Below are 24,110 nucleotides of genomic sequence, written 5' to 3'. Positions count from 1 at the left end.
GGGTGGGGGCAGTTGGTGGCAGTGAGGGCATCACGGCTGCAGCAGCACAGCTGATAGCCCATGTCACTGTCCTTGCCTATGTCCCCATCCCTGGGTTAGCGGCTTTTCCAGGGGCAGGTAGGTGGCCAAGGAACCCCCCGTTGGGTACAGACACTGTACAGTTCACAAGGACCATGGGTGGCCCCCAGCCCTGTCCCTCTGAGCCTGGGGGAGCTCAGGGAACCCACATCCTCGCCCCGCAGGGCTACTCAGAGACCCACCCAGCTGTGTCCCCCATCCCATCCCATCCCATCCCATCCCATCCCATCCCATCCCATCCCATCCCATCCCATCCCATCCCACTGGGCCCTTGTGGCCAGGAAGCCAATGGTACCTGGGGTGGGTTAGAAGGGGGTGGTCAGTAGGTCAGAGAGGTTCTCCTGCCCCTCTGCTCTGCCCTGGGGAGACCACACCTGGAATCTTGTGTCCAGTTGTGGCCCCTCAGTTCCAGCAGGACAGGGAACTGCTGGAGAGAGTCCAGCGCAGCCACCAAGATGCTGGAGGGAGTGGAGCATCTCCCGGGTGAGGAAAGGCTGAGGGAGCTGGGGCTCTGGAGCTGGACAAGAGGAGACTGAGGGGGGACTCATTCCTGGGGATCAAGATGGAAAGGGGGAGTGCCATGAGGATGGAGCCAGGCTCTTCTGGTGACAACCAGTGACAGGACAAGGGGCAATGGGTACAAACTGGAACACAGGAGGTTCCACTTGAATTCGAGAAGAAACTTGTTGGGGGTGAGGGTGGCAGAGCCTGGCCCAGGCTGCCCAGGGGGGTTGTGGAGTCTCCTTCTCTGCAGACATTCCAACCCGCCTGGACACCTTCCTGTGTAACCTCATCTGGGTGTTCCTGCTCCATGGGGGGATTGCACTGGATGAGCTTTCCAGGTCCCTTCCAACCCCTGGCATTCTGTGATACATTCTGTGAGGCTGCGGTTGCGCGGCCCCTTTAAGAGCCCCCCCCCGCTATGCGCGGCGCGCGCACCCACTTTCTCCCCTTCCGCCTTCTGGAGACTTCAAAGAGTTACAATGGCGCGCCGGCCCCGCCCACGCCCCGCCCCGCCAGCCAATGGGGCGCCGCCTACGCGGCGCCCCATTGGCTGGCGGGGCGGGGCGTGGGCGGGGCCGGCGGAGAGAGGCGGGGCCTCGCTCACCGCCCCCCCGCCCTCCGCCGCCGCCGCCGCCGTCGCCGCCCGGCCCGGCCCAGCCCCGGGTAAAGTTTCCCCGCGAGCACATGACTCGCAATGGCCGCGGCCGCCGCTCGTTAAGCCGCTCCCCGGTTCTCCCCGCCTTACACCGGGTCGCTCCCCGTGGCTTCTCCGCCGCCGCCGCCATGCAACCGCCACCGGGAGCTTCCCCGGTTTAAGGATCTCGGTGCGGAGCTTCCGTGATCAGGTAACGAGTGGGCCCCCCGCTGGTGGGGAGGGAGGCTCTTGGTGTGGCTCCGGTGCCGTCTCCCCGGTACCTGGGCTTGGGAGCCGCTGCGCCGGGACCCAGCGCGTTGTGCCGGTGGGCGAGGGGGCGGGGGGGGGCGGTCGCCGCGTTCGCGGGGGTGCTGGGACCGGGGGAGGGTGGTCGGTGCCGTCCAGACGTGTTCCCGGGACTACCCCAGCCCCGGTTGGTCGGGGTCTCCCCGCCCCGGGAGGGGCTGCTGGGGGCCCTGCCCTGGTAGAGGCGTCTCAGGGGTCCCAGGGCTATGGGTCCCCCCCCCGGGAGGCGGCGCTGGGGATCCCCCTCCGGTAACCGGGGAATCCCGGAGATCCCCCTCGCTCCGTCTCGGCGGTGGGCTTCCTGCGGGGGCGCGAGGGCCCCCGCCCGCCTGAGGCTGCCGTGAGCCCCGGAGGGGCAGCGTTGTCCCTCGCCCCCGTTCCAGATCGCGGCTTTTTCCCCCGCCGCCCCGGCCTTGGCCGAGCAGGGCCCCCCCGATTACCGATGCTGGGGGTCCCCTCTCCCGATACCGGCTGACCGTGCGCTCCCGAGCTTCAGCGCGGCTCCCCGCCCCGGTGAGGGCTCGGGGCACCCTCGGCGCGGGGTCTGCGGTTCCACATCGCCCCGGGGGGGCCGCGGCACCGCCACGGAGCGCAGCGCTGGGGGTGCCCCCCCGGAAGAACCGGAGCCCCCCCGCCCCGGGCCGCCGGTGCGCGCAACCACGTTCCCCCCGCTCCCCGGCGGGGGCGGGCATGGGGGGGCCGGGGCCGCTTCCCCTTTTCGGGGTGCGGGGGGACCGCGGCCCAGCCGGCGGGTGAGCGGGGCCGGGGGCGGCGGGGGCCGGGGTCCGGGGGGCGGGAGCGGCGTCTGCGGCGTTTCCTGGCCGGCGGGCGGAGGAAGCCATCGCTCTCCGCGGCTGACAGGGCGCTGGCGCGGCGGCGGGGCCGGGGGGGCCGGGCGGGGGGCGCCGGCCGCCGCCTCCACCACCGCAGCAGATGCCCGGGGACGGCGGAGCCCCCGCGGTCCCCTGGCAGTGGGGGTGAGGGGGGGGGCTGCCCCATCGGCTGCAGCATCGTGGGTGAGGGGAGCCCCCCCGGGGCCGGGCAGTAGCTCCCCAGGCAGGGGGGGGTCGGGGTGTAGAGCGCTTGGCCCCTAGAGCCGCGGTGGCCCCTAAATCTGTGCCTCTGACCTTTGACCCCGTTGGGCGGCGGGGGCCATCCCGCAGCACAGCGGGTGCTGGGGGGGATGCGGGAGCTGCCCCGCGGTGACCACAGCGCTTCCCACCGCGGGGGCGGCCATCCCGCTTGGGGGTGGTGGGCAAGCGCCGGCCGGTGGCTTGGGGTGCAGCGCCCTGACCGCCGGCCTCCGCTCTGGGATTAGCGGGTGACGACTCGCTGGCTTAGCGGCCCCGCGGCCGCCACTCCCGGGCCATATGTCACCCGTGGGCCCCGCGCCCTGCCCTTGGGGGTGACCTTGCTGTGGCGCAGGGACACGCATGGCCCCACGAGTGCTCGCACCGTGACGCCGGTGGGTCCCCGGCCTTTCGTCTGCCGCTCTGCTTGTGGCCCCCCGGGTGACACGGGTGATGCCAGTGGAGGAGGGCAGGGCCCTGCTCCCCATCCCGCGCTGCCCGCGGTGCCGTGTCCCAGCCGGGATGCCCGGCTTTGCTCGGCTGTCCTTGCACACCTGCCGTGTCCCCAGCGCTCGGTCTCCGTGCCGGCAGCGGCGTCACGGCTGCGGAGCCTGGGGAGGGCCCCGTGCCGCCGCCTGCCCTGCGGCGCTGGGATTCACCAGCTCCGCGGCTCCGGCTCTATTTATAACCAGGAGGCTCTGGCGTGTCGACGTGCCACACTCGGCTGCGCCGGCCGTGGGCAGAGTGTGCCCTGGGCCGCCCGCCCTGGGAACAGCCCCACACGGGTTCCAGCGCTGCCAGCCTGGGGTTGGCTGGGCTCTGGGGTCCCCTGAACCTTTTTGGGGTGCTGCTGTGGAGCTTCGGGGGGGCCCTGGGCTGGCAGAGCTATGGGGCCCTTGCAGCACATGCCCAGGGACCCCCAGCACCCACATGTGCCCCACGGCATGGGGCACCCCTGTGCCAGGGCCCCCCGTGGCAGTGCCAGCTCAGGGTGGGGGATGGGCTGCGGTGCTGGCAGGCGCGGGGGGGGCTGCGATCATATCTGCGGTGACACATGTGCTGATTACGGAAAATGGGTTAATCTCCCTGCGGCTGGAGGCGGCTTAGCGGGGGGTGGCTCGTGGCAGGGCCCGGCGAGGGGCCGCGTGCGCCCGCCTCGGCCTCTGCCGTTCCCGGCTGTGCCACAGCTGCGAGGCCGTGGCGGGGGGGACATGGCACTGCCGCGCATCTGCACGCCCTCCTGCAGCGCCCGCAGCCAAGGGTGGTTTGGCTCCCCCAGGTGCAGCAGATCCCAACCTGGCCTGATCCCGGCCCCCGGGAGCCTGCCCAAGCCGAGGGCACGGTGCCACCAAATCCCGGTGTCCGGAGGTGTCGCGCGGCCGCCTGCCCGCCGGGTCCACCCACGCCAGCCGCGGGCGCCGTGTCCCGAGCGGCCCCGTGCCGCGGCCGGCGGCGCAGCCAGCTGCACTTGTCTGCCGGCTGTCGCCGAGCCAGAAAGGGCTGTCTGGGGCCGCGCTGTTCCCGGCACGCCGTTCCCAGGGCGCCGGCTGCGCGCCGCATCCAGGGCTAAAAACAACCAGGGGCTGCCGCGAGCGGCTGCCGTGCTGCTTCCCAGGAGTCCGGGGGAACTGGGACAGGGCACCGCGGGACCACGATCCCACCCCAAAGCAGCACACTGGGCTCGTCCCACTGCGGGGTGGGGGCCGGGCTGGTCCCCCCCTCCATGGGCGGGCAGTGCCGGGGTGTTGTCCCCACGGTGCTGCGGGGCTGTCCTGCAGTGCGGGGCTGGCCTGGGCACCGCTGGGCGTTTGTGGCTGAGCCGGCTCCTTCCAGATCCAGTGAGCCGGCACCCGCGGGGCCGGGGCAGTGCCGGTGGCAGCGTGGCACAGCCGTGCCCGCCCGGGGGACCGTGGTGGGGGCCGGGGCACCTGTTCCCGCAGAAGAATGGCGCGTCTGGCGGCGGGTGCGGGAGGTGTAACCGGAGCGGCGCGTTCCCCGCGTAACTGGAGCTGGCCTGGCCGCGACAGGTGGAATTTCAGTTTGTGGCTCCCACCCGGCAGAGGGACGTGGGGGTGCTGGAGCGGGGACCCACGCCACGGGGCTGGCAGTCACTCCCTGGGGTGCCCGTGTGCCCTGCAGAGTGGGGCGGCCGGCACAGACACCATCCCCAGCAGCAAGGACGCTGTCCCGCGTGGGGTCCCTGGCCCTGTGTCCGTGCTGGTGGGAGCCGGGGTGGCCTGGCGTGGGTTGCTGGGGCTGAGCAAACCCCTGGGTGCACTTGCTGGCTTGTGGGAGTAGCTTGCAAGTCCTGGGGTCCACAGCGAACCCCTGATCCCCTTGAACAGGGGCTGCGGACAGCCTCGGCTCTGGCACACACCGCCTGTGCCGCCGGCTCCGGCCCTGCCGCCGGGCTGGGCCATGATTCACGCCTGCCTGGGGACGTGAGAAACGTGACGGTGACTCACGGCCGGGATGCTTTGGGGATATGGGGAGGAGAAGGGGGGGGTCTGGCCTAGCAGCCCTGACGGGGGGCACCTCGTGCCCCCGGTGTGACGCTGGCTCAGCCAGGGGTGCCGGGGTGGCCGGGTTCTCGGCCTCGCGTGTGAGGCCGCCCCGGGCTGGGTGCTGACAGCAGCGAGGAAACCGCAGGCTGTGACCGCACCGCGGCTCCGCGGGCGCTTCCTGCCCTGCCCGGGAGGCTGCCAGCCGAGCGGGGCCACCCTGCTCCCCCCCAGGACACAGCACACCCCCCTCTGCCCATGGGGACGGCCGGGCGCCGGGGGTGTCCCTGGGGCCTGTCCCACTGAGGATGGGGGACATGGGGCGGCAGCCGCTCCTGCCAGATTTGGGGAGCAGAGTGGGCTGGCAGGATGCTGGGATGGTTGGGTCTGGGGTGGCAGCGGTGCCAGGGCAGGGGATTGGATTGATAGGGTATGGCGTGACAGGGGAACATGGTGACGGGGTTCAGGCTGGCAGGGAAGCATGGTGACAGGGTTCAGGGTGACAGGGTCTGGGGTGGCAGGGGAGCACGGTGACAGGGTCTGGGGTGGCAGGGGACCGTGGCAGCGGGGCTGGGGCTGAACTGAAACCTGTCCCCCCCAGGAATCGAGAGTGGCGAGGGGAAGCTGCGGCCGGGAGCGCGGTGCCCGCAGGCATGACAGGAAGGGCTCGGTCACTCCTTGCCGCCCCGCCAGGCACCCCCGGCCCTGCTTGTCCCCGCGGTGCCAAGGGGGGAACAGGGCGGTGCCCCCGCTCACCGGCGTGTCACATCCGGGCGCTGGCGCTGCCATCGCCGTGTGCCCTGGCAGGAAGCGCGGCTGCGTTTGGTGGTGTGACGTGGGCACTGGGGGTGCTGCCTGCACCGGGGGGTTCAGGGTGCCCGTGGGGTGTTTTGAGGGGTGCTGCCCGTCCCCTTCGATGGGCAGCGCTGGTAGCGGTTGCAGGGGAGGTGGGTGTCGCGGCGCTGCCATCCCGGTGCGATCCCTGTCGCTCTGCGGTTGGTGTTGGCCCTGCCAGGCGCGGGATGCGCTCTGTGGTCACGGCTGGGGGCTGCATTTTCAGAAGGGGTCTCTTGGGGGTGTTGTGTCAACGCTGCCTGGCCTGAGCGTGTAGGGTGTGCTTTGTACCCCGGTTTGGGGTGGTGGGTGGCTCGGGCAGCCGTGGTCCCCCCAGCCCTGGGAATGGCTCCAGTCTGTGCGTCCATCCGTCCATCCGTCCGCTCCCGGGGGCCGCCCCCGGCTTGGGCGGGAGGTTCCTCGTGGCTGGGATTTGGCGCGGGCCCCACGGCCGTGTGTTCCACGGGGCTGGAGCCAGGCGCTGGATTCCAGGAAGCTCCGGGCCCCGTCCAGCTCCTGCCGGGGACTGGAGGAAAAGGCGTCAGGGAGGGCGAGCGCAGGCCCCCGGTCCCGCGCTGGGGTGCTGGGGGAGCAGGGCTTGGCCAGGACCCCCGTTTGGGACACTCAGGACCCCCCGGTTGCGGAGCTGTGTGCGGGGGGTTGTGCTGGCACAGGGGGCCCATGGGGGCTCTTAGGGGTGCAGAACTTTCTGCCCATGGGGACCCACAGGAGGGGGAGCAGCCGGGCTCCCCGACCCTCTTGGCTGCTGCTGGTCCCATGGGGACATTGGGAAGGTGCTGGGGGGGCTGGCAGCCACCCGCTGGGGACAAGGGTGTGTGATGGCCATGCTGGCCTTGCTTGGTCCTGGGGTTGGGGCGGGGGGAGAGGGGCAAGAGGGGGTTGAGTAATTGGGCCCCGGCACGGCTGGCGCGGTGCCCGGCGAGCACTTGGCACCGGCAAACATAAACGGTTCCTCCTGCGCCTCCCACCCCGCTGCTCCCCCCGGCCGGCACAGCTCGGGGGCCATGGTGTAGCCTGGGGGGCCACGGGCAGCACCGTGGGGCCATGGACCCTGTGACACAACGTGCAGACCCCAAGCAAGGGCTGTCCCCGCGCTGGGGCTGAGCTGTGGCCCCTGTGCCCACGCAGATGCTGACCCGGCAGCCGGCACCGTGCCCTGGCGGTGCCCGTGGGAACCCGGCACACGCTGCAGTGCCCGGCAGGGCACCCTGTGACCCACCCCCAGCCACCCTTGGGTGCCCGGCTCAGCCGTGGGTCTCCCCATGGGCGCTCCAGCGGGTCCCCACGGGTGGGGGGCAGCGCCGGGGCTGTGGGTGCTGGTGTGAGCTGGGAGGATGGGGGTCCTCCCTGCAGTGGGTGCACCCAGCTGTGTGCTGGGGGGGGCAGGCAGGGCCGTGCCCATCCCGGCCCCTCCCCAGTGCCTCGCCGGGCGGCCCAGCCTTGTTCCTCTGGATCCTTTTCCGCCTCCGCGGGGCCGGGAGCCAGCACTCTCGGCAAATAAACAGCCCCCGCCGGGCCCCGCGCCAGCGCTTAAATAAACAGCCAGCCTGGGATTGTGAAAGCCTCGTGCCCCCCTTCCCACCGCTGCCCCCCGCCCTGGCTTGAGCCGTGGGGTCCGTGCCCCACCGGGCTGGCGTGGGAGCTGCCGGCACGGTCCGGCACACGGCACGGCGCGGGGGCTGCGCCGCAACGGGCAGAGCCCGAGCCTGTGCCAGGCTGAGCCCCTGGCTGCGGGTCCCGGGGGGGTTGAGCCCCTTCTTGCCCCGGTTGAGTCCCCTCCGGCTCGGTGCAGGTGTGGGAGGAGCGAAGCTGGCGGGGCAGCGCGGCCGTGACGGCAGAGCCGGGCTGGAGCGGAGCCACTGTCCTCAGGGGACCTCAGCGTGCCTGTCCCCTCCCTGGCTGCCTTGCGGTCCCCTGGGCTGTGGCAGAGGCTGCTGCCCCCCCTGGGACACCCTGTGCACCCCTGCACAGCCGGGCTTGGGGAGCAGGTTTAAGGCCGTCGTGTGGCTCCTGGCCCAAGGGGGTGTCCTGTACACTGTGGGGCTGCAGTGTCCCCACGCTGTCCCCCTGTCCCCTGCCCACTAAGCCGGGATTAGTGACCTGCGCCTGCCGGCCCCGCTGGCCGTGGTGTTGTTAATCTGGGGGATTGTTGTGGAGCTGGTGGGGAGCGCTGGGCCTGGCCGGCTGCGCCCTCCTGGGGCCGGGAGGGGATGCGGCCCCCGGTGGGGTGTCTGGGGAAACTGAGGCACAGGTAGTGGATCCCACATCAGGGTGGGGACCGGTGTCCCAGCCCCTCTGCTAACCACACTCTCTGCTCCCCCCGCAGTGTCGCAGGACCCGGTGCCACCAGAGAGGACAACCGCCGGGCAGCGGCTCACCTGGGGTGCCCCATGCTCTGCTCGGCCCCCGCACCCCACGCCTGAGATCCCCCCTGCGCCGGAGACCCCGCCATGGCCAGCAACAGCAGCTCCTGCCCCACGCCTGGGGGGGGGCACCTCAACGGTTACCCCGTGTCCCCCTACGCCTTCTTCTTCCCCCACATGCTGGGGGGGCTCTCGCCGCCCAGCACACTGGCCGGCATCCAGCACCAGCTGCCCGTCAGCGGATACAGCACCCCCTCGCCTGCCAGTGAGTACCGCGGCCCCACGGGGGGGAGTCGGTGGGACCCCCATGTGCCAGGGGGGTGTGTGGGGTCTGTAACCTGCGCCGGGGCAGTGGCACTGGCCGCTGTGTCGCTCGCCCATGGGGAGCTGTGTTTGGGGGTACCTCCATGTGTTTGTGTTGCTGCTGGGGAAACTGAGGCACGGAGCGGGCAGCAGCGCCCGGCGGGGTGTGTGCGAGTTAATTGCTGCTGCGTCCGCCTTCGTTAATGGCTGTGTTTATACCCCGGCTGTTAACGGCCCAGCTGGCCCTGCTTTGGGGCCACTGCTTGTCCCCATCCCCAGCACCCACCGTGGCTGTGCTGGGGGGCTTGGTGGTGTTGGGGGACCGGGGAGGCCGATGCGGTGCCGCGTCCCCGCGGCAGCTCTTTGTTCGCCGTCGGCGCGGGGGCCGCGCGTGGGGGAGGCGATGAAGGCAATCATCGCGTCTGCTCCTGATTCAATTTCCCCCTGACAGGGTCGTCCATCACGGCCCCGGTAATCACCACCCCGCCGCGCCGGCAGCTGGGAGCCGCGGGAGGTGGGCTCCCGGCCGCGCTCCTCTCTGCGCCGCCGCCCCGGCGTGCCTCAGTTTCCCCGCACCCTTGCTGGGTGGCAGACCCGTCCCCGTTCCCACCGCGGATGGCCGCCCTTGCCCGTTCTCGCACCGCGCCAGTGTGGGTGCCCCGCGGTGCCCGTTGTCGGGGAGGCCCCCGTGGGTTGGGGTGTGGCGGGGCCCCCCCCGGCCCCTCCCTGGCCCCAGGGGATGGTGCAGGCCCAGGCAGGGCCAGCCCCAGGCGCTGTCCCCCGCCAGAACCACCCCGGCGGCGGTGGGACCCAGTGGGACCAGTTGAGCGACTGGGTGGCGGCGGGTGGGGCCCCTCCCCCGCGCTGGCTCTGGGGCCGTTCCCGCCGCACGGCGTTGTGGGAACGGGCTGGGGGGGCCCCTGTGCTCCCCCCGGCTTCCCTGATACTGGGGATGGGGCTGGGGGTGCCCTGGGGCTGGTGGGTGAACTGTGCCTCAGTTTCCCCTTGGCCTTCTCCAGTTGGGGACCCAGGGATTCAGGGGGGGATGCAGGAGGACTGGGGGGCCATGGAGGGGCCCTGTGCAGCCATCCCCTCCTCGCATGCGTCCGTCCCTACCGCCGGCCCACCCTTGCCAGATGTGCTGCAGCTGCGCGGCCCCAAGGCTGATCCAGCTGGGATCTCTGGGGGTGCAGAATCCCCGCCCGGGGTTCAGCCGGGTGCCCCCCCGGCACCGTGGGTGTTGTGCCGGGGGTCTGGTGGCGTTGGAGCTGCAGAGGAGCCGCTGGTGCCGCATCCAGCCCCGCGGGTGCTGTGTGCTTTGCCCCCGGCATGGGGAAACGTGGCCTTCGTGCCACAAATGGAGAGCGCCCGGAGACATGGGGACAGCCCTGGGGACCCCCTGGCACCGCCCCCCCGGCACAGCCCCCCAACAAGTGAGGTGGCTTCCCCTGGGTCCCCATGTGGTGTGTCCCGGGGTGCGCTGGGGACGGTGGCGGGGGACACCGGGGTGAGTGCGGGGCCCCCGCACGCTCAGCGCTGCGTGTGAGCACGTGTGCGCTCGCACGGCGGGTGTGCACGGGGCGCGCACGCTGCGGGGGTGGGAGGGGGCGTGCGCACGCTGTGCAAGGGGGTGTGCACACGCGTGTGCGCCCTGGGGCTGCGCGGGGGGGTCTGCGTGTGTAGTAAGTGCGCGTGGGGCCGAGCGCCCGTGTGAGGGGGTGCGTGTGTCCCCGTGCCAGGTGTGTGCACGCGTGTCGGTGCATGTGCCCTCGTCCCCATCCCCAAGGACTCCCCTGTGGCCTGGCTGTCCCCATGGAGGGTCTCGGGGGGGCCGTGAGGGATTCCTGCCCATTGCACCCGCCCCCCCCGAACCGGGCTTTCCCTCCGCCCTGGTTCCCAGGCTGCTGGAAATGGGACCCCGCTCGGCCCCCTCCCCCAGCAGCCAGGGCCCCCCCCTCGGCCCCACTCTTGGCTGCTGGGCCGGGGGGCCCCGCGGCCGGGCCCAGCCTGTCACCCAACCCGCTGGCTCTGGTTTCCTCTGCGCCGCAGCCGCTCCCCCGCAGCGCCCCGTAATTAATTAATTTTTAAAAATTAATGAGCAAAACGTGCTCCCTGCAGGCTGGGGGCCTCAGGCGGGGGGGGGGGGGGGGGGGGGGCAGCGGGGCCCCGCTTGGGGCAGGGGATGGGGAGCTCCTGCGGGGTGCAGTGCTGGGGACCCCCCCATCCCCACCCGGGGAAGATTGATGAGGCCGGGCTGGGTGTTTGGCCCCCGCGCCTGGGAAAGCCCATTACGGCGGAGGTTTTCTATCACTGTCACGGGGGCCGGGGGGAGCTGCCTGCGCCGGCCGGGAATTCGCCGCTGCGCTCAAAAGCCGCTGAAGGGGATAAATGGGGTCTTTTGAAGTGGGCGGGCGGGAGGGGGGCTGCGGGGGCCCCGAGGTGCCAGCGTGGGGATGGGGGGAAGGGGCCGGGGCTGGGCACCCTGTACCCCAGGCTGGGATGCGTGGGTTTGTGTGGGGGTCCCTGCCCATGTCCCGTTGTCTGCTGGGGCTGTGACCCCGCGCTCCCCAGGCGGCGACAAGAGGGTCCCCAGTGGTGTCCCCGTGGGCTTTGGGGCTGCGTCACCATCGTGTTCATGGGGTTATCTTGTCCTCCCCAGAGCATCAGCCACCTCCATGAGTTGGGCCGGGAGATGCTGCCAAGGTGGGGGCCCCATTCTGGTGTCCCCATTCTGGTGTCGGGATGTGGCGGTGTGACAGGGCGCGTGGCGGGGCGTCCCCGCTGTCCCCGCAGGGCTGCGTGCGGGGCGCTCCTCTCACCCAGTTCCTCTTGGCTTCTGCACTAAGACTTGGGGATTTTTCATCTCTGTTTCTTCCTGTTGCCGCCGTCGCGGGACGGGAAGCGCTGCCCGGCGGGACGGCCGCCGGCGTGCGTGCAATGCGCGGCTGTGCCGCGGCCGAGCCGCGCGGTGCCACCGGCCCGCGTCCCCTCCGCCGTCCCCTCCGTCGCAGCCACATTCTTTCCAGCGCTGGTAAATGAGTCAAAGCAGACATTTGTCATGTTCGCTGCAGGAAGTTGGAGGAGCGCTGGGCTTTTGTTCAGAAACCTGCTGGCTAAGCAAAGCCTTTGACTTTCTATTATTATTTAAACAGGCGCTGCTGATGTGCTCTGTGCAGACACACACACACACACACACACACACTCACACACACACACACGCCTCCCGGCCTTTTTCTTATTCCTTTTTGTTTTTCTCCCCTCTCCCCGCTCTCTTTGGGGGGGCAGATTGGAAATCAAAGCTGCTCACTTACCGCTGGGGGGTTTGCCAGCATGTGCAGGGCCGGGCTGTTGGGTGTGCAAAGGGTGTGTGTGTGTTCTGCCATACGTGTGCGTTCTGCCATGCGTGCACACACGCACAGCTGCTCGTGCACGCTCCCTGCTTGCTGCATGTGGCCGTGCAAGGCGGGCATGCACAGCAGCACCCGCATCGTCCCATCGAGGTCTGGCTGCATGTGTGTGCTCGGAATCAGGGGGGTGTTAGGATGGACCCTGCAGCATCCTGGGGTCTCCCCCGTGCCCCCCCGGGGTGGCAGAGGCTGCGTGCCAGCGCTGGGGCCCGCGGGCTGGCTGTGCCGGCGGTGCCGCGCTGCAGGAAGAGAGGGTGGGTGGGTGAAAGCGTGTGGCAGGGAGGTTACCGGCGCGGCGGGGGAAGTGGCACCATCGGGGCTGCCAGTACCCGTCCTGCCAGCCCGGCCCTGTGGCCGCTGTCCCTGCCGGGGTGTGGGCAGCGGCGCCGGGCTGGCTGTGCCGTGTGGGATGAGGCTGTGCCGCGTGGGCAGCCCTGGGCTTGGGGTGGCACCTCCCGTGGAGACCTGCGTGTACGGGTAGGGGAGGGGCGTGCGGCACATGGGCCACACGCAAACACATGTATGTGCAGGGGGGGTGTGTGCATGCATGGGGACAGACACACATGCTAATGTGTACATGTGTGGCTTCTGTGCCTGGTGGGGGACACGATGTCACACACATGTATGTGTGCGCAGAAGGAATGCACACATGTTATGTGTGGAACAAATGCACACGTATGTGTGTGCGGAAGGAATGCACACGTCATGTGCAGAAGGAATGCACACACATGTCCATATGTGCAGAAAGAATGCACACGTTATGTGCAGAAGGACTGCACACACATGTCCGTGTGTGCACAAGGAATGCACACACATGTCCGTGCGTGTGGAAGGAATGCACACACATGTACATGCACACAGGCCGTCCCATGCACTGCAGGAATTTGCACACATACACACATGCACCCCCCCCGTGCAGCAGGAACACACATGGGCCCGTGTGCAGCAGGGGATGCAATCGATCGCATACCTTGTCATGCAGCGGGAACACGCGTGCACACGCATGCACACATACGTGCACACACAGACACACACACACACGGGCCCCCCGGGGGGGCGGCCGGGGGTCAGGGCGAGGTGAGCCCTTCCCCACCGGGTTCACCCGCAGTTCACCCGCATCCCATTAAGCAAATGAGGCGCGGCCCCGGGCAGCCCCCGGCCCCGCGCGGCCGTGGCCGGTGCCGGCCGTCCCGGGGAGGCGGAGGCGGCGGCCGGGCGGCCCCGCGGCGCGGAGCGGGTTAAGGCTGTGGGGAGGCGGCTGGTGTCGGGAGGGACCGGGGCTGCCGGAGCCGCAGAGCCGGCGGGGCTGCGCCTTCCTCCCCTCCCCCTCCTCCTCCCCCTCCTCCTCCTCCTCCTCCTCCTCCTCCTCCCGCCGCCGCCTGCCCGGGCGCGGAGCGGAGCGGCGGGGCCCCGCTCCCCGGCCATGGCAGCGCGGCCCGGGGCGCCCCGGGGGCCCGGCTGCCGCGGGGGGGGCCGCTGACCTCCCGGGGCCGCCCCCGCCGCCGGACCGGGGGAGCCGCCCCCGGCGGCCCCGGGCCATGTACGAGGGTGCGGCGGTGGCGGGGCTGCCCCCCGGCCCCTTCCTCCGGATGGATTTCTACGGGCCGGGCCGGGGCTGTTTGCTGCCGGAGCGCGGCCCCCCCGCGCCCCGCGGGGCCCCCCGCCGCCCCCCGCCCTGGAGCAGCTCCGGCCGCTGTAGGTACCTGCGTCCCGGGGGCGGCCGGGCCCCTCACCGCCGCCTCGGGCCGGTGCTGGAGCCCGCCCGGGCGGGGAAGAGCAGCCCCGAGCGGGGGGATTGCGGGGATGGGTGCGGGGTGATGGGTGCTGGGGGCTTGGCCATGGGGCGGGGGGCTGAGCTGGGTGCCGAGCCCAAGGGGGTGCTGGGCTCAGCCCCCCCAGCCCAGTGCCCTCCATCGCCGGGCTGAGCTCTGCGCAGATGCCGCTGGATCGGCCATAAACAACCCTTGTCCTATTTCGGTGAGATCTGGGACGGCTGAGCCCGGTGAAGGGGGGGCCGGGGTCCCCCTCGCACCCCCTTTTCCCGAGTGGGCTCCGCGGCAGCGCCGGCTCCGCCAGCAATGTCGCTCCCTCCTGATAAGGGCTCCGACAAAATCCAATTAACGCCAGAGCCGCTGCGCCTGCTGCTGCTGCAGGGGCGAGCGGGGGGAGCACCAGCAGGGGGGCCCCGCCGGGGATTGGGGTGTCCCCTTGGGCTGGGGTGTCCTGGGCGCTCATGTGGGACCCGGCCGGTCTCGCTCCCGCTGGCAGAGCCTGCCCTGTGTCCCTGCGGGGTCACGGCCTGGTGTCCCCCACGGGTCCCCCACCATCCTTGGGGACAGGCAGCCCCGTGCTCTGTGCAGCCGGGGGGCACGTACGGGCAGCTCTGTGCCGTGGTGGGAGCAGGCAGGGGCACGGGCAGCGCACCGGGGGGCTGCCACCCCACGGGGGACATTGGGCCCCGCTGTGCTTTGTGCCCACCCAGTGGGGCTGGATGGGCTGCAGCGGGTCCCGTGCCCCCGCAGAGGGCAGCCGGCTGGCTGGCCTGGTGCCCAGGGGCCACGGGCAGCGATAACGGCCCGGGGAAAGTCCTGCCGGGCTCCGTAGGACTTTCACCCCGATAAGGGCTGGGGGGGCTGCCTCGTCCCCGGGGGGGTCAGTGGGTCCCTCTCCCTGCAGCCGGTTCCCCCGTCCTGCAGCCATGCCCGGTGCGGTGCCCGGTGCTGCTCGGGGGGTGTGTGGCCGTGGCCCCTGCGCTCTCGCTCCCCTCATTGTCTCGGGGCCGCTCGACCTTTCCGCTGGCATCGGGCGCGAGCGCGGCGCGAGGGGCCTTTGTCTGCAGCTGGGGACGGCGCGGGGCTGCGGGGGGGCTCCCGCCGCCTCTGCGAGGGGGGGTGCTGCCTTCAGAGCCCCCCAGCAGGCAGCGTGCGGGCAGGGGCTGTGCCGCCGCGTTCCGTGCTGTCCCCTTAGCACTGAGCTCGCCTGGATCCCATTGGGGCCGTGCTGTGCTGAGCAGGGTGGCCAGGGACCCTTGTCCCCCATGTCTTGTGAGAGAGGGGGGGCACTGCCTATCCGGAACCCCTTCCCCGTGCGCTGGAGCTGGCCGGGCAGCTCTGGGTGGGCACACAACCCGCGGTGCTGCACGGGGCCCCTTCCCAGGCCAGGGCATCTCCAGGCTGTGGTCACTGTGACCGTGACTCGGTGCACACGTGAGCAGCGGGTGCTGGCGGGGATCCCTGGCAGGGCGCCCCGCTCCCTACGTCACACGAGGTGCCGTGTCTCCCCAGCCCAGGGTGCCAGCCGGTGGTGCTGCCGGTGTCGAAGGTGCCGTGCCTCAGTTTCCCCAGAGACGGCTGTGGCTGCGGCTTGGCTGTGCCCGGTGGGGCTGGCCGTGGGGTGCTGGCTGCTGGCCCGGCGCTGGTGCTGCCAAGCCTGCCGGGACGCCGTCTCGCTGGCGTGGGGGCAGAGCCACTCCCCGGGGCCTGGGGTCGCCGCCACGCCGCAGCTGGGGAAACTGAGGCACAACGTGGTTGCCAAGGGCTTGCAGGAGCCCACTGAGGCCGTGAGTACCTCGTGCCTGCGTGGGTCCTTGTGCTGCCAGTGGTTTTGTGGGGGTCTTGGGGGGTATGATGGTGCATGTGTGTACACGGGGTGGCCCCACCGTCCCCTCGTGTTGGCCGCGCTCTGTCACCACAGTGGCACGTACCAGCACGGTGCTGTGGCACGGGGTGGTGGCAGATGGGTGGGTCAGGGTGCTGGCAGGGACAGGACCCCCGGATCCACCGGGCAAGGTGCCCCATGGGGACCAGCGGCATGTGGGCACCCCTGGGCACCCCTGGGTACCCCATGGCTCTGGGCTCTCAGCCCCATCGCTCCCGGGACCCCATTTCCCTGCAGCTCCTGCGGAGGTGCAGGAATTTGGGGCACGTGGGATCCACACCCGCAGGAAAGCCCTGGGTGGGTGCCCACCCTCCACGGGGCTGTTCCACGCGTGGGGCTGTCCTGCCTGGCACGGCACCCTGCGCTGTCCCCTGTGTCCCCATCCCTGTCCCCTGCTCATGTCCCCTCCCCAGCTCCGGCCAGGGAGCGGTGGCCGGTTGGTGGTGGGGGTGGCAGCAGCCCGGACTCCCGGGTTCCCCGCACGCTCGGCACACGGTGGGGCCCCGCGGGCGCTTTCCCACGCCGGGGCGGGTTTTTGGGTGTCGGGGTGCCCTGGGGTCCCTTGGCGCGGGCAGGAAGCGGCCGGCGGGGCCGCGGGCGGGGGCGGCGCGTTGGCCCGGGGATGCTGGCGGATGCTGGCGGAGCCGCAGCATCTGGTTTGCAGCTGGGGCTCCTCGGAACGGGGGGGGGACACACACACACGCCTGGGCCCCTCCTGCTCCAGGAGGAGATGGGGTTGGGGGAGGGGAGTGAGCCCGGACGCCTGGGTCCCTGGTGTCCCCGGCTGGCCCCTCCTGCACCCAGCCCCACAGGAGCAGGGTGGGGGGATTGCACCATGGTGGGTGCTCAGCACCTTTGGGTGCTGCTCTGCACTCTTCCCTGATGCCGCAGTGAGGGGCTCGGGGGGGCTGGCCAGCTCTACAGCTGTGCCCTGTCCCCCCCCCGGTGGCACCGCGGTCCCTTGGCGGTGGCTGCGGTGCCGGGGGATTCCCACGGCGCTGGCGCAGCCGGGGACACCAGCGTGCGCCGGCGCGGGTGGGGAGAGCCGCATCCCATCCCCCCCCCCCACCCCCTCAGCGCATCAAAATGTTGTCAAATCTGCATTTTGCGAGTGCAGCTCTCCACGAGGAAGTTCTTAAATTATATAAAAGAGGCGATAAATTATAGACGACGTTCTCTCAGTCACTTTAATGGCTCCGCTCCCTCGAGTGGCAGCGCTGATTTATTCAGTGCTGCCCTGGGAAGTGCTGCCCGGCTCGCTCGCCTCCCGCACGCTTGTATCCCCCCCCCACACCCCCGTATCCCCCCCTGCACCCCCGTATCCCCCCCTGCACCCCCATATCCCCCTCTGCACCCTTGGTCGCCCCCTGCACCCTCACCCGTCCCCATCATCAAGGGGCCAAGCGTGGCTTTGTCCCCATTGTCCCCGCTCCCTGGCCTCATCTGGGGATCTCATGCTGGGGAACCCCCCTCCGTCATCCATCACCCCCCAAGCCCCACCGCCCCCTGTGGGACCCCTGGGCTCAGCCCTGGGGTGGGTGCCCCTGGCCGGAGCCCCCCTCCCCCGCAGCACCCCGGCCGCCGGGCCCTTTTTGGGGGCCCTTTTTGGGGCGCTGGGGCCGGCGTCGGGGGGGGGGGTGGGGGGCGGGCTCCCCCGCCGGGCCGGGCCTTTAATATCCTGTTTAACTGGTTCGCTTGGCTCCGCTGCACAAAAACATTCACAAACATCCCGGAGGAGCCGGGGAGCACTTAACCCCTGCCTGGCTGCACCCCACAACGGGGGCTGGCACCCCAACCGCGCTGCGCCCCCCACGCGGCCGGGGCTGCGCCGGGGCGGGGGGACAAGGCTCATCATGGGGGGCTTGAGCCTCTTCTAGGGGGGCGGGGGGTGCGGACGCATCTCATGGGATTTTTGGGGTGCGGCGGGCACTGGTTGGGCCGTTGCTGCATGTGTTGGCCGGGGCTGCGTCACGGGGGCTGGGGGGGCGTCCCTCGGGGTGCCGGCAGTGCCACCAAGCCTGTCCCCTCCCGGGGGCCCTGCTTTGTCCCCCGGGTGCAGCAGGCAGCCCCCAGGGCCGTGCACACGTGTGTGAGCGGGTGTGCGGCACCGATGCCGCCCACGGCGGGGGGGCTGCTCCTGGGATTCCGCCTTTTTTGTCTTCTTTTCCTTTTTCTTTATTAAATGTCTTTTTTGTCCGCCTGGATTCCACGTCGGCTCCGTGGCCTGGAAATGTCAACTTGCATCTTCCCGCCTCACGGCCTCTCCCCACCGGCCCCGGGTGGGGTGGGCAGCACTGGGGCGGGGGGGGGGGACAGCGGGACCACCGGCCGTGGGTCCAGCGCTGTCGGGGGGTGCGGGATGGGCGTCCGGCCCTGCCTTTTGGGGGGGTTGTCTCTATGAGCGCTGCTGTTCTCCCCGCAGCCGTCGAGACGCAGAGCACCAGCTCGGAGGAGATCGTGCCCAGCCCCCCCTCGCCCCCCCCTCTGCCCCGCATCTACAAGCCCTGTTTCGTCTGCCAGGACAAGTCCTCCGGGTACCACTACGGGGTCAGCGCCTGTGAGGGCTGCAAGGTGAGAGCTGCCGGCGACACGCGCCGCAATGGGGACGGTCCCCGTGGTCCCCAGGCTGGGCGCTGACGGGACTTTGGGGGTCCCCAGGGTTTCTTCCGCCGCAGCATCCAGAAGAACATGGTGTACACGTGCCACCGGGACAAGAACTGCATCATCAACAAGGTGACGCGCAACCGGTGCCAGTACTGCCGCCTCCAGAAGTGCTTCGAAGTCGGCATGTCCAAGGAGTGTGAGTGCGGATGGGGAACGGGACGGGATGGGGACAGGGATGGGGACAGGACGCCCCGCTGGGGTGCAGTGGGGGTTCCAGGCGCGTTGGTTGGAGGGGATGGAGGGTCCCCCTGGGGTTGTGTCACAGCTTTCCCGTTGCCCTGGCAACACGTGATGGGTGATGTCAGAGATAAATGACACCGCCGAGGCCTCGTGGCGTCTCCGTGCCCGTCGTCACGGTGCCCGCTGCGCCCCGGTGCGGCCGGGGGTGCGTGACCGCGGGTGGTGGCTCCTGGGGCGCAGCTGCCACCCCGAGTTCTGCCCCATCTGCCTGCCCTTGGGGGACCCCCGGGATGGGGCTGATGGGTGCTGGGGGGCTGAGTAGCGCCGGGGGTGCTCAGCAGCTCACTTATGGGGGTCCGGAGGCTGATCTGGCCCATATCACTGCCACCTCGGGGACGTCCCCATGATGAACACGGTGCTCAGCTGCCGTTTTCTCTCCCTGGGGTTTATCCTGCTCTGTCAGTTTGCAGCGCAGAGCTGAGCACCGTCCCCATCGCCAAGCCTGCCATGTGTCCCCCCAGGTGCGCTGTCACCCCAAGTCGCCTCTTAAGACTTGGGAGGAGGGGCTTATCGTAAAGCTCTGCTGGCCATTTGTCACTGTGGCTGGTGGCAGGGTCCTCATCCCACCCTGGGGGGACAGGGGCTGGGTGGCAGCGGGGCCGGTGACACTGACCGCGTCGTCCCCGCAGCCGTCCGCAATGACCGGAACAAGAAGAAGAAGGACGTGCCCAAGCCGGAGTGCTCGGAGAGCTACATCGTCACGCCCGAGGTGGAGGAGCTCATCGAGAAGGTGCGCAAAGCCCACCAGGAGACCTTCCCCGCGCTCTGCCAGCTCGGCAAATACACTACGGTGAGTTTTGGGGGGGTCCCGGGGGGAAAATTGGGGAGTGTGACCACCTCCCCTATGACTCCGTTTCATCACCCTCCGAAATTCCTCTGTAGAAAAACAGCTCGGAGCAGCGAGTCTCGCTGGACATCGACCTGTGGGACAAGTTCAGCGAATTGTCCACCAAGTGCATCATCAAGACGGTGGAGTTTGCCAAGCAGCTCCCCGGCTTCACCACGCTCACCATCGCCGACCAGATCACCCTCCTCAAAGCCGCCTGCCTCGACATCCTGGTGAGAGCGGGGACAAGGACAAGGGGACAGGGCAGGGAAGGGGACACCAGGCTGAGCGCCCCCTTTGCCCCCGCCCAGATCCTGCGGATCTGCACACGCTACACGCCGGAGCAGGACACCATGACCTTCTCGGACGGGCTGACGCTGAACCGCACGCAGATGCACAACGCCGGCTTCGGGCCGCTCACCGACCTGGTCTTCGCCTTCGCCAACCAGCTGCTGCCGCTGGAGATGGACGACGCGGAGACGGGGCTGCTCAGCGCCATCTGCCTCATCTGCGGAGGTGGGTGCTGGGGGGAAAAGGGGTGTAGGGACCCTCCCGAGCGGCCCATGGCTCATCCCCAAATTGTGCCGCCGCGGTCACCTGGAGGTGGGCTGTGTCCATGATGACATGACCTACAGTGCCCCCCATAACCGCTGTGTGTCACCCCCTGCAAACCCCAGACCGCCAGGACCTGGAGCAGCCCGACAGAGTGGACAAGCTGCAGGAGCCACTGCTGGAGGCGCTGAAGGTCTACGTGAGGAAGAGGAGGCCCAACAGGCCCCACATGTTCCCCAAGATGCTGATGAAGATCACGGATCTGCGCAGCATCAGCGCCAAGGGTGAGCTCTGGGCGGGGGAAACGGCTCCAGTGTCCCCTGGAGCATCCCCGGGGGGGGTCAAGGTCCCTCATCCTTCCCCAGGGCACAGCATCCTCCGGAGGGGACGCGGGACGGGGTACCCACCTCCAGGGACGCTGAGGACCGTGTCCCTTGTCCTCAGCGCCCAGTGATGAGCAATGGGGGTGGCTGGTTTGGGGGGGGGTCCTGGTTTGGGGGGGGGTCCTCATTTGGGGATGCCCTGTTGACCCTCCCCTCCCTTCCCGCAGGCGCCGAGCGGGTGATCACGCTGAAGATGGAGATCCCGGGCTCGATGCCGCCGCTCATCCAGGAGATGCTGGAAAACTCGGAGGGTATGGACACACTGGGGGGGCAGCCGGGCGGCCCCCGCGCAGGCAGCCTGGGGCCCCCCCCGGGCAGCTGCAGCCCCAGCCTCTCGCCCAGCTCCAACCGCAGCAGCCCGGCCACGCACTCGCCGTGACCCGCGCCCGGCGTGCACCAGGACACAGCCCGGCATGCCGGCACACGGTGGGGGGGACACCCTGCGCCCCAGCCCTGGCTGCAGCCCCCCCCGGGGCGGACTCCTCGCCGGCGCAGCCCCAGGACCCCCCCATGGGGAACCCCCGGACCCTCCGCAGCCCTGGGTGAAGTGCGTTGGTTGAGTCACATTTCAGTGGCGCGGGGGCCTCGGCCGTGGGGACCCCCCGGCCCCACCAGCACCAGCACACACGGGATCGCGACCACCAAGCCAACCCCCCCGGCCCCCCCCGGCCGGGAGGACCCGGCCAGACCCCGCACGCCGAGGGAGCAGAGTCATTTAAAAGAGAAAGAAAGCAAAGTATATATATATAAATATCTATAAATATCTATAAATACGTTTTAAAACCTTTGTAAAAGTTTGGAGGGGTTTTTAGGCCTGTGCAGGTGGAGGGGGCACGGTGGTGCTGCCGGGGGGTGGGGGTGGGGGGGGCGGGAATGGGGGGGCACATGATTTATTATTATTAAATTTTTTTGTTGTTGTTGAGATTTTAGTGGTTTTAGAGTCGGGGGGCTGGGCAGGCCCTGCCCTGGCCCCCCCGCCGGGGCGGGGGCTGCGGGGACGCGCGGTGATTTCGGCCCCGGCCTCGCGCCTGCAGGAAGGGGGTTGGGGGGCCCGGCCCGGCGGGCACGGGGAGGACGGGGGGACGGGGGGGCTGGCTCCAGAATAAAGTTTATTTATTCTAGCGCCCGGCTTGTTCTTGCTGTGGGGACACCCGGGGGGGCACCTCAAGGCATGAGGCAGGGGGGCTTTGCTGCAGGGAGGCCCCCACGTGTTGTCGCTGTCTCTACCATCCCCAAAGGCTGGGTTGGGGTTCCCCCAGCACCCCCAAAGCTCTGCCCTCCCCAGCCTGGATGCTGTGGCCGCATCCCCCTACCCCAGAGCCCTGATGAATTGGTGGCATCCCCAGGTCTGGGGGCAGCTCTGCCCCCCCACCCCGTGCTGGCTGGGGGGACAGCGCGGGGTCAGGGATGGGACCTGCTTGTTTTCCGTTTGTCCGTGTTTTTTTCCAGCAGCTGCCGGGTGAGGCGCATCCGCCGCCCACAACAGGAACCGCGGCACCGCGCGGTGACAACGGCCACAGCGATGGCTACACCGTCAGGTCCCCCCGCGCTGGGACGGCCTTGGGGTGACACGGCTCCTCCGCGGCCCCCGCTGGCTGCCCCGGGGCCGGTCCCCGCTCCTGCGGCCGGTGGCAGCACCCGCTGCCCCGCGCCGCGGGGGGACCCTTGTGCAGGAGGTGGGCGAGCTCGGCCAGGCTGAGCAGCGCCGACACCAGCCCCACCACGAAGTAGAAGTGGATGAAGACGGTTTTCTCGGTGGGGCGGGAAACGAAGCAGTCAACGCGGTGCGGGCAGGGCCGGCGGCGGCACACGAAGAGCGGCTGCACCCTGAAACCGTAGAGCAGCGCCTGCCCCAGCAAGAAGCCCAGCTCAGCCGCGATGCGCGCCACCACGCTGCCCACGTAGAAGGGCTGGAGGCGGCGGGCGCGCTGGCCCTGGGCTCCCCCGTGCTCCGGTTTGGCCGCCTGGTGCACGGCGAAGATGACAAAGAGAGCGGCGGGAGCCGAGAGCACGACGACGTGGAAGACGAGGAAGCGGTAGTGGGAGATGGGGAAGGCGGCGTCGTAGCAGACGGGTTTGCAGCCCGGCTGCTGGGTGTTGCAGACGAATTCCTCCTGCTCGTCCTCGAAGACGTCGCTGCCCACGGTGGCCAGGACCAGGATGCGGAACAGGAGCATCACCACCAGCCAGAACCGCCCCACCATGGGCGAGTGCTCCTGCACCGCGTCCAGCAGCGAGCTCAGGAATCCCCACTCGCCCATGGCCGCGCTGCGGGAGCGGGTCAGTGCTGGGGGGGACGCCGTGGCCGCAGGATGAACCCCAGCAGGCAGCACGGCCCCCCCGGATTGCCACCCATCGTGCTGAGCCCAAATCCATCACACTATCCCTGCTCGCAGTGCCAGCCCAGCTCATACCTGTCACACCTGTCACAAGTGTCCCCAGGCATCTCATTGGAGATGTGTCCAATGACACCAGCTTGGACACAACCAGCAAGGTCCCCATCAGATCCCTCCAGCCCCCCCAGCCCAGCCTGTTGCCATCTCCCCGGTACCTGCGCAGGCTGCGGTCCACGATGCGCCAGCGCCTGTCCAGGGCTGTCCGGTCCCTCGTCCGGCTGGGCTGGGCTGACTGTCCCACAGCCACGCCTGGAGTCCTTTTAAAGAGACAGGGGCGCCCGGCGGGGCGGGAGGGGCTCAGCTCTGTTCGGGGGGGCTCCAAGGACAAAGGCTGCTCTGGGGCCAGCAGCTGCCTGGGGTGTGGGTTGGTGCAGGGGACAGCAGCCCCCTGTGCAGAAATACCAGTGTACCCAAGCCACCCCAAACCCCCAGGTTCTGGGGGTACAAAGCTGCAACACTCAGACCCCAAAAGGCACCCCAGCGCTGGCATCACCTCCCTGGCAGAGCCCGGTGGCCTTTGCCTGTGCCTCAGGTTCCCTTTCTGGTAACGGGAGCAGAGCCCTTGGTGACATGGGGCACCCTTGTGTCCTCCTCACCCCTCAGGGACCATGTAACCACAGGATCATTTTGGTTGGAAAAGCCCCTCAAGATCACGGAGTCCAAATGTTCCCCCACCCCCGGCACTGCCCCATGTCCTGAGAACCTCATGTCCGTCTGTCCAACCCTCCAGGGCTGGTGACTCCAGCACTGCCCTGGGCAGCCTGTTCAATGCCCCACAGCCCTTTCCAAACACCCCACAGCTCAGCCCCTCCCTCCAGCAGCACTCAGCGTCCCCAAGGCCCCACTGCGGGTCACTGATGATGGAGAAAATCCTGCCATAGCCACCTTGGTACATTATGTGTGTGTCACGCAGCTCTATATATACATTTGGGGTGATGCTGGGGTTAAGGGAGCAGCCGTGACCTCCCCATTTGCTGTGCAGGTCGTGACAACTGGGTTCTCCGGGCGCGCTCGCAGCAAGCAGAGCCGTAAATAGCAGCAGCCGCTCAGCGGGGACGCGCCGGAGACGCTCTCCAGAGCCCGGCAGTGGAAAATCTGACAGCGCTTTCCACACTTGACTGGGTTCCAGCAAAGCACCTCGGTGGCACCGATAGTGCCCGTGGCCGGGGGGGTCCTGGGGTTTGGCAGTTGGTCCTCGTCCCCCGGTGCCAGCACAGAAGCGGGACCGGGGGTCGAAGGTCTACGCCAGCCCTAGAGCCGGATCAGGCCTTGGCACAAGCTGTGCAATGGTGGTTTTTGTGCCAAAATTGCCCCGATGGCCACTTGCTCCTGAGAAAATCAGAGCTTGAAGGACTCACCGCAAACACAGAC

At 69.6% G+C, this 24,110-nt stretch overlaps 2 protein-coding genes across 5 annotated transcripts; one reads left to right on the top strand and one right to left on the bottom strand.

Annotated features, from left to right (window-relative positions):
- The first annotated feature begins 1,169 nt into the window (after positions 1-1,169).
- Positions 1,170-21,137, top strand: RARA (retinoic acid receptor alpha). 4 transcript variants are annotated; one of them, XM_065039337.1, is made up of 9 exons: positions 1,170-1,427; positions 8,275-8,576; positions 18,101-18,249; positions 18,337-18,478; positions 19,212-19,372; positions 19,465-19,641; positions 19,720-19,924; positions 20,086-20,244; positions 20,511-21,137. In XM_065039337.1, the coding sequence occupies exons 2-9, from the start codon at positions 8,399-8,401 to the stop codon at positions 20,720-20,722; spliced, it is 1,383 nt and encodes a 460-aa protein (XP_064895409.1). In that variant the 5' UTR covers positions 1,170-1,427; positions 8,275-8,398; the 3' UTR covers positions 20,723-21,137. The 4 variants fall into 4 exon arrangements, with proteins under 4 accessions (XP_064895409.1, XP_064895411.1, XP_064895412.1 ...); XM_065039339.1 differs by lacking the exon at positions 1,170-1,427 and adding an exon at positions 4,598-4,619; XM_065039340.1 differs by lacking the exons at positions 1,170-1,427; positions 8,275-8,576 and adding an exon at positions 13,434-13,716.
- Positions 21,138-21,259: 122 nt separating this feature from the next.
- On the bottom strand, positions 21,260-24,002 carry GJD3 (gap junction protein delta 3). The gene is made up of 2 exons (XM_065039401.1): positions 22,895-24,002; positions 21,260-22,611 (listed from the first exon to the last, which is right to left on the bottom strand). Exons 1-2 carry the CDS (start codon positions 23,227-23,229, stop codon positions 21,870-21,872), a joined length of 1,077 nt encoding a protein of 358 aa, XP_064895473.1. The 5' UTR covers positions 23,230-24,002; the 3' UTR covers positions 21,260-21,869.
- Positions 24,003-24,110: the final 108 nt, after the last annotated feature.

Source organism: Columba livia, chromosome 23, assembly GCF_036013475.1.
Source record: "Columba livia isolate bColLiv1 breed racing homer chromosome 23, bColLiv1.pat.W.v2, whole genome shotgun sequence".
In the NCBI taxonomy this organism is placed as follows: Eukaryota; Metazoa; Chordata; class Aves; order Columbiformes; family Columbidae; genus Columba; species Columba livia.
Note: the sequence above shows the minus strand (reverse complement) of the source record. Positions and strands in the feature narration are given on the sequence as shown.